Source organism: Setaria italica, chromosome IV (assembly GCF_000263155.2).
Source record: "Setaria italica strain Yugu1 chromosome IV, Setaria_italica_v2.0, whole genome shotgun sequence".
Classification (NCBI taxonomy): Eukaryota; Viridiplantae; Streptophyta; class Magnoliopsida; order Poales; family Poaceae; genus Setaria; species Setaria italica.
In genome coordinates this window covers 1,287,755-1,302,343 of record NC_028453.1, presented here as the reverse complement: position 1 = coordinate 1,302,343, position 14,589 = coordinate 1,287,755, and the positions used below count along the sequence as shown (strand labels likewise).

The 14,589-nt window shown below is 48.2% G+C and overlaps 1 protein-coding gene across 1 annotated transcript; it reads right to left on the bottom strand.

Moving 5' to 3' along the window:
* Nucleotides 1-1,727: 1,727 nt before the first annotated feature.
* LOC101753243 (LRR receptor-like serine/threonine-protein kinase ERL1) lies at nt 1,728-8,520 on the bottom strand. The gene is made up of 26 exons (XM_004964364.4): nt 8,000-8,520; nt 7,532-7,603; nt 7,226-7,297; nt 7,048-7,119; nt 6,716-6,787; nt 6,448-6,519; nt 6,304-6,375; nt 6,145-6,216; nt 5,993-6,061; nt 5,752-5,823; nt 5,592-5,663; nt 5,438-5,509; nt 5,287-5,358; nt 5,131-5,202; nt 4,972-5,043; nt 4,780-4,851; nt 4,590-4,661; nt 4,436-4,507; nt 4,279-4,350; nt 4,121-4,192; nt 3,967-4,038; nt 3,816-3,886; nt 3,600-3,731; nt 3,163-3,501; nt 2,690-3,060; nt 1,728-2,530 (listed from the first exon to the last, which is right to left on the bottom strand). Exons 1-26 carry the CDS (start codon nt 8,221-8,223, stop codon nt 2,168-2,170), a joined length of 2,937 nt encoding a protein of 978 aa, XP_004964421.1. The 5' UTR covers nt 8,224-8,520; the 3' UTR covers nt 1,728-2,167.
* Nucleotides 8,521-14,589: the final 6,069 nt, after the last annotated feature.

Sequence of the window (14,589 nt, the reverse complement as noted above, 5' to 3'; positions counted from 1 at the left end):
GATCAGGCGGCAGCTTCCGAAATTTCCTGATGTGCAGCGCCAGCGCAGGAAGAAAGATTTCGTCGTTGCTGTTGATGGCCGGGACGGTCGGACCAGGAATCTCCTGGCTCACAGTTGAAGCGAGCAGCGTTGGCACTGGTGCTCAGGGAGCGGTCAGGCTCACGTTGGCCTGCTCGTCCTGGGTCGTGCTGCAGCGACCCCCCGAAATGTGTGCAGCTTGCTGCGATTAGCCGGGGCGCGATGCTTCTCAACGCGTTGTAAATTGAGCAAAAGGAAATGATCTGATGCACCCTCGCAGGATCTGCAGATGTACCGGGAACAGTTAGATTTTGCTGTTGCTGTTGCTGTAGGTCTGTAGATGGTGGCAGCAGGAATCTGCCGCAGGGGGTCCTGGTCGCCCGCCTCGTTCACAGTTGTGTCCAAGGATGCAAGTAGGTACCAATAGATCAGCTAATTATTATGATGGCATGCTATTCCAGTTCATTTCTCCTCCTAAATTAGTTACGCAGAATGCCTTCTATTAACTTTTTGGGTCGATCCAACCTGTGGCTCAGGGATCAGTCTTGGCTCAGGGATCAGTCACTGGTGAAGCGCGTGCATTCGCCGGCTCGCGTGTCCCGTGGAGATCGATCCGAGGCCGCGAGATCCCGCGGCGTGCGCGCATCGGTTTGTCCCATCACGACCGAATAAAGCGCCGCCGCACGCCGGCACCTGCTCCCCCTCCCCCTCTCCTCTCCCACGTCGCGTCGGCGCTGCCGCCGCCGTGGACCCCCGACCCGTCCGGCGGTCGGTTTGCTCGAGCTCGACGCCCGCCGGTCGCCGGCTGCCGCGAGAGATTCCTCAGACTTGCTGCTGGGCTGTTGCTGACAGGACAGGACGGCACATCGGGACCTGTCAGTCAGCCGCCGGGCCGCCGCCTCAGCCTCACCCTGACGGGCGTTTCCTGCCGGCACGACGCGATACTGTTGGGGCGGCCTTGTCGTTAGCAAACAGTGCGGTCACCGGCAGGTGGAGCGGCGAGTGGCGCCAGGACACATGCCAGTGGCGCGCAGCGATGCGTCACGCACGGCGCGTGCCTTGTCAGCTACATTGGCAGCTGCCTGCTGCAGTGGGCTGCTATAACAGAAGGCTTCCATGCTCCAGGTCAGAGCGGGCAGCAGCCGGCAGGTCGCATGGCCGGGTCAAGTCGGAGAAGGGACCCGGTTGCTCGCAGAACTGCCATTGACTACCAGACGAGACAGGAGCTCCACAAACAGTCACCACCTGGCGCCGTCGGCCTCCTGAGCTGTGCACTAATCCTAACAGCCAAGGGTTTTGGCACGATCCTGACTGTCTCTTACCTGTAGAGTGTTAACACACAGAGCACGGTGTTCCGTTTCAGAAAATCAGAGGAAAAGAAGATCAGCAACAGTTCAAGCGCAGAAAAATCGAAGAAGTTACGACGGCTGAAACGTTCTCCCTTTCGACGCAAAGGTTTCATTCACTGCGAAGACGTACTCACGACTCACGAGCTACACGACTCATCGCTCATCTTGCTGACGAACAAGAAGGACAGCGAGGCGGCCAAACGGGCGTAAATTCAGTTCCAGGCTTCCAGCCATGCACCACAGAGGGACCATGACGACAGCACAGAGAGAGAGAGAGAGAGAGAGAGAGAGAGAGAGAGAGAGAGAGAGAGAGAGAGAGAGAGAGAGAGAGAGAGAGAGAGAGAGAGAGAGCAACTCATAGATACCAGTCAAAAAAGGTGATGCATTTCATTTACAACAGCCCGGCTTGTCCAATGCAGGATACATGGTTCAATTCAATGCGTTTTCCCAGGATCCAAGAAAGCTCCATGGCCTAGCTCTGAATCGCCCCCAGCACATGAATGCCTCGGATTCATGGCGCTCACGGGACACCTCTGTCTGACAGATCCATCCACCCCCCCGCTCGTGTCGTGATTACACCCTGAACCACCACGGCAATCCCTTCCCTACCAGCACCACATCATCTCCTTCCAAAACAACATCAAGAAGAACAATGGACATCATCATCTACTGCGAATCCTACACCTATTTCCTTCCTGCACTGTGCTACTATGCTTTTGCTACCTTCTTACTTGGATCTCTACTTGGGAGAAAAATTTGGGAACTCTGGAGTTAGAGAGAGAGGGAGGGAGAAGGGGGGATCATGACATTGTGTGCTTGGATATGACCTCGCCGAACCGCACGAACCACTGCTCGTCCGAGGAGCTGTTGTCGCCGATGTCGACGGACACGTCGTGCTTCATGTCGGCCGTCGTCGTCGCCAGGAAGCGGGTGTAGTCGCCGGCCGCCCCCTTCGTCGTGGGAGGCTTCACGGCGGGTGCCGGCAGAAGGGAAAGCAGCACCCTCGCCACCTCGTGCATGGTCGGACGGTCGGCCGGGTGCCGCTTGGTGCACAGCAGGGCGAGCTGGAAGGCCTTCCGGACCAGGTTCATGTCCGTGCACGTCACTGACACCTCCGAGTCCACAGCCTCCATCACCGTGTTGTCATCAGCCTTTGCAAGTATCTGCACATGCCAGGAACATCTATCAGTCAAGCAAATCTTTCCAAGAAATCTGCAACTACATTGCATCACATTCTGTCTTTTTTTATTTCAGTACTGACTTTGACTAGCATGGAACAATTAAAGAAGGATCTGGTAAAGGAATTCAGCGTGGTGACTTACCAATTGATGCAAATTGGATTCATTGTCGACGGCCTTTTTCCCAGTGAGCAGCTCCAGAAGGACGATGCCAAAGCTGTAGACATCAGATTTCTCATTCAGCCTTGACGTCCGGGCGTACTCTGGATCAATGTAGCCGATGGTTCCTAGCACGTAGGTGGAGGCATGGGACTTGGCAGCTGGGACACATTTGGCGATGCCGAAATCAGAGAGGTGCGCTTCAAAGTTCTCGTCGAGCAGGATGTTTGAGGACTTGACATCCCTGTGGACTATGCGAGGGTTGCAGTCATGGTGAAGATAGGCCAGTCCTTGCGCAGCACCCACCGCGATCTTCAGCCTTGTGTCCCAATCAAGCTTCACCTTCTTTGATGGACCTGAAATTGACCACGGGTCATCACAGCTATGTTTACTGAGGCATTTGCAAAAGAGTGCAAGGAAACAACATGAATAAAGGCTCAGAAGTCCCAAGTCCTAACCATGAAGAAGGTCCCACAGGGAACCATTTTCCATGTAATCGTAGAAGAGCAGGTTTCCATGAGGAGAGAGTGAGAAGCCATGAAGGCTGACGAGATTCCTGTGTCGAATGCTACCAATCGTCTCCAGTTCTGTCTCAAACTCACGGAGGCTGTGGTTATACTGACTGTAAAGCCGTTTGACAGCAATGGCCTTGCCGCTCTTGAGATCACATTTGTACACAGTACTTGATGCGCCATAACCAATGATGTATTTCTCGCTAAAATTCTCAGTTAACCTCATAATTTCTTCATAGGTATGGGAAGCCATGTCCATTTGAAGGACTACTAGCTTTGGTGGTCCTGAAACATGATGAAGAAAAGTAGTAAACGAGCGTCAGCATATTAGGACATGGCTCTGGAATATACTGCAATGCAAGGGGTGAGTGACGTGCGCATACCTTGCACTGGCTTGTCAGATCCTTTCTCAGGTGGCAGTGGCTTGTTTGTTTTGTAGATTGCCAGCAGCATAATGCAGAGTAGTATGATGAAGCCTAAGATAATGCAAGCAACCGCTGTCCGAGAAATGTTGACTGTAGTATAAAAGTCATAAAAGCATGAGTTAGAAGCAAATGGAGAAGTGGCTGCTGAGTACTAGCTCAGGACTTGTATGGTACCTTTTGTTCCATGAGAATGTCCACAGCTGGAGTCTTGGCAGTACACATAGAGCATAGGATTACCTTCAAAGCTGCATTTAGAAATCATTATTTTTCAGAAACTATAAGCAAACGGATATCAAAGACTGCAGATGGAGCCATTTGTTCATACCTATCCATTGGAAATTTTGAGAAGTTCTTTGCCGATGGGACGTGTCCAGAAAAGTTGTTGTATGACAAATTCCTGAAATGAACATAACACATGTTTTAATTCTGGAGAAGTCCTTAACCATGCTGTTAGGGCAAAGTTAAGACAGAAAACATACAAGGTAATTAAGCTGAAGCAGTTAGCCAGCTGAGCAGGGATCTCCCCCACTAAATTGTTGTTGTTAAGAATCCTGTGTAATAAAACCACAGATCAGTAAAATTCTACCATCACATGCAGTAGAAATTCAGAATAATAGTACCATGAAGGAGGACTCACAAGCTATCAAGGTTCTGCAGCTGTCCAAGTTCTTCAGGGAGATAACCGGACAAGTTGTTGCTGGATATGTCGCTGTACATAAAGAATACTTCAGATGAATCATATGATCGCATATTACTAGAACACATGACAACATTTCACAAGGGTGTTCCCTTACATTACTTGGACGCTTCTCAAGTTTCCAAATTCAGCTGGCACAGATCCAATAAGATGGTTTTTACTCAAATTCCTGCACAAACAGTTGTGGACATCAGGCAATAATGCACATAGAAAAGTCAATATGAATTCTAAAAAGTTGGTCCTTGACGCACAATTCAAGAAGATGCTCGAGATCACCGATAGTGGGAGGAACTGGTCCAGAAAAATCATTGTAGGACAGATCCCTGTGCCAAAATGGAGGAAGAAGATAGTTAACAAAATGAAGTGGCTGCGACGCAACACATAACTCAGAGAATTCATAGCACTAGGTAACAAATAATATAGGTAAAAAGGTCTCCTTACAGTGTGTCCAAGTTGACTATGTGACCAAGTTCAGAGGGAATCTGGCCTTTTAAATTGTTTGAAGAAAGGTTCCTATATTTTTTTGAGATAAAATTAATTACACACCAGAGTGGTAAAATACTAAAAAAGAAATAATAACGTGCTCGGAAGGGCAACAGTTGTAAGAAGACTTCTGCAAGTGCAACTACTTACAAGTATGTCAAGCTCTCCAACTTCTGGAAACCACCAGGGATAGAGCCATTCAGTCTATTGCCATACACATTGCTGAGAACCAAAGAAACATAATTTAAGCATGAGAAACACATTATTGTTCCATTGAATACTGTGATAAATGCATGCTTACAAACTTACAATTTGTTCAGTGCACTGCAGGAACTGATGTTTGCAGGAATATGACCCTCAAGATTGTTGTTGGCAAGATTTCTACAGAATTATACAACTTATCAGTAAATACAGAGATCATAATAAACATTAATTTGTGTACTTGCATATGGGATAGGTTCTTACAACTCAAATAATTCTGTGAGCTTGCCAAGCTCAGCTGGAATGGTGCCAGTTAGTTCATTATCATTCAGCTGCCTGGATGGAATTAATGTTGAACTCCATTAAGATCACACATCAACGTACATGCAAAATTATTAAGATAACAATTACTTACAGGTAGCTGAGTTTACTCATGTTCCCCAGTTCTGGTGGTATGTGCCCAGTAAGTTTGTTGCCATGTAAATAGCTGAAAATGAATGGTTATATAAACTATTAATAAAAGAAAAAAATATGGTTTGGGAAAGAAGAGTAATGTTGATGATACTAACAGTTTGCCAGTGTAGGATAGGTTGCCAAGTATAGGAGGAATCGGCCCTACCAGGTCATTCTCGCTCAGGTCTCTGAGAATCAAATTTGGACAAGTGTTTATGGACAAGTAAAGAAACCGGTATTAATGGACTGAACTGCTGTATTTCACTTTTTACTCACAGGACAGCAAGAGCCTGCATGAGGCCAATCACTTCTGGAATTCTTCCAGTCAGTCTATTTCCTTGAAGTGACCTGTAAAAAACAATGCAAGGATTAAACAGAAGGCCTGCATGCAAGTATGTACTTGTGCATCAGGACATAGGTCAGCTATAGAACTATCTAAATGAAGCAAAGCACAGTACTGCAAGAGAGAAAAAGGGGGTAAAAGTACAGAAGATTTGAAGAAATCAGGATGACTTACAGTGTGGCTACTTGAAGGTATCCTATGTTGTAAGGTATTTCTCCAGAGATTTGGTTGTATGAAATATCCCTGCAGGCCAAATAGGCAAAAAAATTTAGGATCCTAACCTAAGGAGAACCAACACACCAATAGAATCATTAGGGCCAACATACAGAATCTCAAAGCTAGTACAGTTCCCTATGCCCTCTGGAATGGTTCCTGTGAGATTGTTTCCCCTTACATCACTGCATATATGGAAGGCAACTACGTCAATAAGATCACACTGTAGATATGCAGAAGGACATACAATGGAGCAGGGCAGTTGAACTTACAAGTACCACAGGCCAGTCAGTTGGCACATATCAGGTGACAGAGTTCCAGTCAGTGAGTTACCCCTCAAGCCTCTGAGGATCAAGAGAACAGAAATGTTATCATCTGAAAACATATTTAAGGTATGCAAGTTGTATAGTGCTTACAGGTACTGCAGTACTTCATTCCAGTAGATGAGCCTCGGGATGTCGCCAGTAAGCTTGTTCTGAGCAAGGTCCCTATTCCAAAGAAACAAATGAACATTTCATCACCAAGAGAACATATGTGACAAAAAAAAACACAAAAGGAAATTCCTTTGGTATGCACAATAAAGCAGAAAGGTAGGTGAAACAAACAGAACAAAATCACCAAATGTGTCCAGCAATCATAAAAGAAGTAAAGGTCACAGATAGATAAAGGTCCTAGGAAGCTTACAAGGTCTTGAGATTTGGAATCTGGGACAATGTGGAAGGGATGGGTCCGGTGAGTTGGTTGTTCTTCAAAATCCTGCATCAAGATAGGAGAGAAAAATGTAAAAAAAAAACAGCAATCCAAAAGCACTAAAAAGAGTAGGTAGCAAGACAGACAAAAACCATAAACAATTTCCTGTATCACAACAAATGCCTGTATCACACAAGCTAATCATGAAGCAGCATGTGCAACTGCCTCCCATTTTTTACTGCAACCACTTAGATACTCCAATATAGGTGCAAAAGTGACGATATCTTGCTAAAAGGAGTCAGGAAACAGGAATTGAGAGGGCTTACAGGTCCTCAAGCTGCTTGAGCTTGGAGATGGAGAAGGGGATGTCTCCATACAGCAAGTTGCCAGACAAATCCCTGCATAGATAATAGACAAGAAAAAACAGAGACCGATTAAAAAAATGCTAATCTACAGCAAAAAGGTAGTAACACAATAAAAGAAGACTTGGATTCAGGGACGCACAGATATTTTAAGGAGACACAATCCCCAATCTCATCTGGGATTTGGCCTGTGAGCTTGTTCAACTTGAGATCCCTGCACGAGCAAATCATTAGCACACAAATAAACTAATCAGCAGGTAAATCTAGGATGTGTCGGCTTAAAGTAAATAAAATACTAAAGAACCGTGTCACATCATGGCACGAGGGGTCAAATCATATGAGGTGTGGTAGGATTAAAAATAGGGATACGGGTATAGTCAAAATGCACAAAATCTCAGGCGGATGTAGGGAGGGGGAAATTGTACGGTTCTCCGAGTCATCCACTTACACGAACTGTAGACTCTTGAGCTCCCCTATAGCCGGTGAGATCTCCCCTCCTAGGTTTAGATTTGACAGGTTCCTGTTTTTCCACAGAAAACAATCTCATCAGAAGATTCTCAATTGTTTTTCAGCAAACATGTAAAAAACGACCCTTTTTATTTTCGCCCAACAAATGGGCAACATGAAAGCATTTTCTCTCAGATATGCTACGGCAAGCAGAATGTTCCAAGAACAAAGCTTGAATGGCAAAAAAAACATGCTGCAATGCCCCCAAAAAGAGAGAAACATTCCAGTGAGTGATTTGCTCCTGATCAAAACGCAAGAAAGATGAATAGCGCAAGCCAAGCAACCCGCGCGGAGCAAGAAATGCAGGAATTAAGCAGGGCAAGAGGATTTCACAAGCGCCGCCACGCAGCCGCGAGAAACCAAAAGGCACAACACACAAGGAGGAGAGATCGAAGAAGAGTGTACGCACAGGCCGACGACGGCGAAGGAGGCGCTGTCGCAGGCGACGCCGCGCCAGGCGCAGTGGTCGCGGCCGCCGTCCCAGTCGACGAGCGCGTTGGCCGCGTTCCCGAACCCGGCCTTGACCGCCATCAGTGCCCGCCTCTCCCCGTCCCCATCCCCTTCTCCCGCCGCCGCCGCCGCAAGAACCAGCACCGCCGCCGCCGCAGACCACCACGGCCGCAGCGCCGCCATCCCGCGAGTCCGCAAGAGAGGAACCTTCCGAAGCCTTCGCTATCCCAGCCGCCAAAGCCACCACCTTTGCGTTCAGGCAACAACAGCCAGCCCGGGCCACTGCTACTACGAGCTCGTCGCCGCAGCTAGCACGGGCACAAGCGCCGCTCCATGTCAATGTGACGGGCAGGATGGAGGGGGGGGGGAGGAGAGGAGTAGGAGGGCAACGGGGTCTGCGTGCGATGCGTTTTTGTGGTGGTGGTGGCGATAGCGACGTGACTGTGGTTGCTTTCGGGGGGCAGCCGCTGCCACTGCGCGCAGCGCGCAGCGAGGAGAGAGAAAACGGAGATCGATCAGTGCCAGAGCGTGGTGGTGGTAGGAGAGAGAAGAGGGAGGAGGGAGAAGGGGAGGGGTGTTAAGGCTGACGGTCCCGGGCCCACCGCGTCAGAGTCTAGGCCCACATCGCAGAGGGGTGATACGTGTAGCCCGTAGGGGCCCGTGGGCCTCCCGTTTTCAAACTCCTCCACCGTTTGGCTCCTTGCGGCCGCCAGGCCGCAACCTCGATGACACGTGGGCCCGGAAGACACTGGAACCACCTGTCAGTGGGCGGAGCAGCGGCCCTGCCGTCTGCGGCAGGGGATACGGGGCCCACATGTCGGCTAGGTGGGTGAGGGGTTTAAGCCGGGCGAAATAGAGCGCGCGTAAAAAGAGAGGCGCGCCCGCCAGTCGGTTACCGGGGGGGAGGCGGGATCGTCTCCGGGTGAGGAACCCTGTGGCCTCCCGTGTGGCCGCGGCTGGAGGTGGGCCCGGAGGCCCCATGGCCTGCGGCGGCGTTTTGTAGGTACAGATCGTACTGTGCCTGGTGAGCTGGATGACGCTCACGCCGGCGCTGTGACTGTGAGCGGAGTGGATGGAGGGAGGGAAGGGAATGGCGTCGCGACGGCGTCCCCTCCTCCTCCCTCCTCCTCGTGGTCACCAGTCACCACCGGCCATTGCCGACCACGACCACAGCCGTGCAGCCCGTACGAGCTGTCGCCCATGGCTGATGGCTCGTCAAGGTCTCGAGGAGATGCGGTTGAATCGTTGATTAGGGAAGGTGGCTGCAATTATTGGTTTATTAATCATGGTCGGGGCCCTGGGTTAGACCGGACCATGAATGTGGTCATGACTCGATGTCCATGGAATTAGGGCTCTCCAAAGAGTGGTAGGAGTACATGCTTATGTCTGGTACTCACATGAAGCTCCATGACCATCCACATTGATCAAGCTCTTCGGCGACTTTTAGCCCCTAAAGTTCGTTATCGTTTCGGCTATTATTAGATTAATTGGCGCACTTCATAGTGGAACCATACTTAGGGATACATTTGTTTGAACAAACTCTTGTGCATCTTCGAAGTGTTATCGTAGAAACCTTACTAGATATAGTTATCGATCCCATCTACACACACATATTGAATGTAAAGATTAAAAAGGATGGTTAGATCGTTAATCTAATAGATGGGAATAATTCGATAGCACTGACGTTCACACTTTGTAGATGCATTTTGGCTACCTAGATTATGTGTAGTGCGTTAATTTTACCACAAGAATTATAACAGTGACTATTCACATTGCATCCACGCCTCTCTCTCTCTCTCTTGGTTATTTGAAAACAATGAACATTTGGGTTTCCCTCCAAGATTCGAGCCCTCCCAGTGCCGGCATCATGCGTACGTGCTGTGCTAAATTCTTGCCCATCAAGGCTAGGCAAGCTCCAGTAAAGGTTCCGAACGTCCCCTACTTCTCCCTGCGCTGCCCTGCACGCAGCATGCATTTGCATTCGCTTGCCCTGCCCTGCCCTGCATCGATCTCGATGCCGGCTCTCTGCATGCAGAGCCATCAGCAGGGCCGGCTCTGCTGCGATCGAAGTAACTCCTGCCGCTGCTGCTGCTGCTCTGCATTATGCTGATGCGTTCAGGCTCCATCACACTTGGTACATGATCTTGAGACGGCTGCAATGCCAACGCCAGTGCATCTCGTGCACACACATGTATGCACTGTTATCAACGCATGTTTGCAACGTAAGCAGAGGAATTAAATTCGTCTTACGTACTACGCTTTGCATTCACGATAGTAGTGTGTGTAGCTGTTGCAGGAATGGAATTAATCCACCCTTTATTTCATTTCGTTGATCGATAACAGTTAGACAATGCATTGGGAGGCCAAATGCAAATGCATTACTCTATTGGAGTTGAAAATGCTCCTCTCGAATTAAATCTTTGTCTCTCTTTTTTCACGTGTGTCCCAACTCTCAAGCTTGTATGTGCCCCTGACAAAGCTGGTGCTCTTCTTCTTCCTTTGAGCTGCCCAACGCATCGGCTGCTGCTGGCTCATCCTGCTCCTTGTAGGCTAGAGGCCAGACAAGCAAGTACTCCATGAGCAACACGGCAGAGAAATATTACTAGTATACAGAGAGGGAGGTGTGCCTTATAATTAGCTCTCCTGTCTGGCTTCCATCCATGCATGAGTCATAAAACACACACCAAGAGTATAGCCTCAGGCTTTGCAGCCTTCATCACCTTGGCTAGAGCTGCATCGATCACAAGGCGCCTGTACATCCCTCACCTAGCCTCTCTGTTTCTGCGTGTGTGTGACAACACGAGCCAGCAGGCTGGTAAAGACTAAAGAGAGAGAAAACTGAAAACAGGCAGGCCAATGCAAGTAGCATATCAATGGAGGAAAAATGGGCACAAAGCAGCTAGGCAGCCATACAGGCATCAGAGAGATAGATGTTGGCTACTCATGCACACCACATGCAAACAAATATGAACATTCCAAAACCTCTCTCTCTCTCTAGATCTCTCTCTAAAAATCTCTCTCTAAAAGGCGGGGGGGAGAGAGAGAGGAGAGCCAAAGAGGGAGATGCATCCAAACTTGCCTTCAATGAACCAGTGGCCTTCCTCTCTTTTTTCTGGCCTGGCCGAAAGCCTAGGCTGCAACTGTGCAAAGGCGTTGCACCTTAGTAACTGCCGAGCAATAACTGGATGCAGGGACCTAGAGCTGGGCAAGGCCAAGCAACCGCAGCACAGGCAGCTACTTGCAACTCATCACAAGTCAGCTGGCTCACAGGCCCGGCCATGCATGCCACATGGGACAAGCCCTGCGTGCCTAGTTTTGGACTAGTCAAAAGGTTGCTGCTCCATGCCATTGTGGAGACTGCATTGTTGCCATTGCTGCAGCAACGCTACTTATATATATATAGTTATATATATGTATATATAGAACTATACAAACAGCCAGCTCTTGGCAACAACAAAAAAAAAAGTCTCTGCATCTCACCTATCTCCTGTTCTTGCTTGGTTTTGTTCTGGTAACCAGAGATAGTCATAGAGGTTGATGTGTGTGGTAGGGGACCAACGACAACGGTGTAACAACGAACTGTTTCCATCTTCTCCCCGGTCTGATGTCAATTCTCTGGAAGGTTTCGCTTTCAGGGCCCCCATGCAAATGTTCTGAAACTCTGAACGGGTTAGAGTTGTTCACTGACTGATTTAGCAGCACCAGTTAAAATTAGAATTTACATGTTCAGACTTTTTGAGCAAATTTAAATGCATGCATGCCTAAGGTCTTGTAAGATTGTCTGACCAAGGTCTTTATCTGTGAGAGGAAATGTTGGTCCCTGTAATTTCTAAGCACAACAAACAAACAGTAGGTATAGTGTGCGCACAACCAAGGAATGCTGCTGTTCTGCAGCTGTTGTGTGCAGAGCAACAGAGTCCCTTATTTGTGTAAGATCACAGGTCCCATCAATCAGCAACAACATTTCGACAGCCTTCTTTTCTCCTTACTGTGCACACAAAACTACGGCCGGGTGATCATGAGAATAGTGATTTTTTTTCCATTTCCCTTTCAGTTTTCTTCTCCATCTTCTTCTGTGCAAGAAATGAAACTGAATAAATGGCGGGGGTACTGTTGCAGGCTTGCAGCTCAGTGTACAATGGATAATGCAGGTGCAGGGGTGAGCAAGTGAACAGTAGTAGTGTATCCTCTGGCCTCACAGTGTTTTTTTTGTTCGAATTGCTGATGGTATTCGTCATGTACGCATATGCATGTATGTGTAGAGTGGCTAGGACCATGCATACACATGGTGATGGATTGATTGAACCCATCATAGAATCCGTGATGGCCATCTCTCTCTCTCTCTCTCTCTCTCTCTCTCTCTCTCTCTCTAATCAAGAAGGCATGATGGAAGAAACATATGGCGTCCAAAAAGTGTGGGTAGAGAGAGATTTTTCTTTCTTTTTTTTTTTGGCAATGTGGTTAGTGCATATGTGCCCATGCATAGATTTTAAAATGTTGATGGCGTTGACCAACATATGAGAACATGTGCTACATACTGGTAAATGTGATGTATGTACACACCCAACTCAAGGATCATGAGCCCATCCTTCTTGACTTGTCGTTATGATTTCTCTGTGGTTTAAATTTGGCAACATCATATCAGATTCTTCTTATCCATAAGACAACTAAATAAGCAAGCTGCTGCTCTACAAAGAGAATGAGGAGCCACAACATGGACCACACCTGCAATGCATGCACCAGCCCCACATCTAATCCAGCCCTACACACAATGCAGACATACCCTCAAGTATAACTAAAAACAAAAAGCAAGCCCTGCACCATACCACCTGTCCATCCATATGGTGGAAATGGCAACAGTTTCAATACTTGAGATAATGAGGGGAGTGATGTGCAAGAAACCAGTGTGCCAAACCAAAAGGGGAAGGGCACAGTGGTAGTGTGGTACTGATGCCCCATTACTGGGTCCAGTGGGCATGTTATTGCTGGCACAGGCCATGTGATGTGGAGGAGGGAGGCAGAGCCAGCATGATGATGGCAACCCCAGAACCGGGGGGAAGCTAGATGAGGGGAGAAAAGTTTGTTTACTTCACTTGCATGGGTGTGCAGGGTAAAGAGATAAGGCCAACAGCCAACAATGTGGAACACTGTTTGTGGTTGTGGCCTAGGGATTGTTCTACACAGCATGTGAAATGGTTGTTTGTGCTAGAATTGTTGCATGTGATGTGAGCAGTTGAGCACATAACATGCATAGCTCTATGCTCCGAGAGGAAATGCAGCTTTTTTTTTTTACATGAATCACAATTTGTTTGGTCTTCCCATAGGGAGGAAAAAAAAGAGAAAATGGATGTGAAGTACAGGAAGGACAGTATGTATCAATTTTCTGCTCCCTGTTGCAAATTCCAAGCATATTATTCGAGTGTTTCAGCAGAAATTACATGTAAATTTACTTAAATTATTTGTAGAAAACAATTACCAGCTCCTCCAAAAAAAAGTACCTGCATTTTCTAAATGGAGCCTTAATCAGACTCCAATGATTCAGCAAAAAGGTCCTATGGTTTAGCGGTTACTCCCTCTCTCCTCCCACACACAGTGCGCGGTCCATCTCTCTCTAGCCTCTACCCTTGCTCCTGCATAAGCATACTGTCCATCTGTCTCTCTCTAGGATTTCTTTGAGCACGTCCAGAGCACTGTAGCTTCTTTGAGTTGTAGCAGGAGCAGTAATCGTCCTGGTGGCAGTAGGGTGCGCCACTCTAGAGACTACTAGAGGAGTAGAGGGCACTCGCTCGCTTGCATGACCCCGAAGAGGGATCCATCCATAGTAGTACTCCTCTCGATCGGAAGGTTTCTTTCAATCTCACCTCTCAATGAGCGCAAGGAAAGGAGAGGAAAGAGCCATGGTGGCCATGGCCCTGCCTGATGCGACGTGAACCCGGCCTCTCAAAAACTGAGGCATGGGTCATGTGATATGTGCTTGGCTGCGCGTGTTTGTTTGTGCGAGCTACGAGTGTAGTATAGCGTAGCTGTGGGATGTGATGCGAGAGGGTTTTTTAGGGGCCATGCCCAACCGGAAAGCGGCGTCGCCTCCTCCGCCGGCCCCCCCTGCGCCACGGTCGGCGTCGAACCCGCCGTACGTACCGGACCCGTCGCTGCTTTTCCGTGTCCGAACAATGAACAATGTACTGGTACTACTGCACATAGACATGGGGTAGATGCACGCACCATTAGTGTTACTTTTCAAAAATAGTTCGTAGTATTTGTTTTTTCCCCAAGTTGTTTGTGTTTTTTTGAACAAGCACTTTGTCAGTTTGAAGATTAAAGTTCAATTTAAAGGATGTGCAGCAGCTTCTACACGCATGTCCTTTTTTTTTTTGAAAGTGAAGCAGCAGCAATGTCCTGATGCTGTTTTTGCAACCAATTTGGCTGCTAACTCCGATGAGCAAGCAAAGGGAGGACGGAGAAGACACACGCGCGCACGCCACCTAGTACTTGAAGTACAATCCCCAGCTCGGATCCCAACTTCAGCAACCAGGCAGGCATGGCATGTGT

Excerpts from the sequence above, each read along its gene's own strand:
- LOC101753243 (XM_004964364.4), bottom strand. The coding sequence starts at position 8,223 with ATGGCGGCGCTGCGGCCGTGGTGGTCTGCGGCGGCGGCGGTGCTGGTT. Across the intron at positions 6,520-6,715 it reads ATTCCAAATCTCAAGACCTT|GGACCTTGCTCAGAACAAGC; the intron begins GTAAGCTTCCTA and ends TCTTTGGAATAG. Across the intron at positions 4,351-4,435 it reads TTGAGAAGCGTCCAAGTAAT|CGACATATCCAGCAACAACT; the intron begins GTAAGGGAACAC and ends CTTTATGTACAG.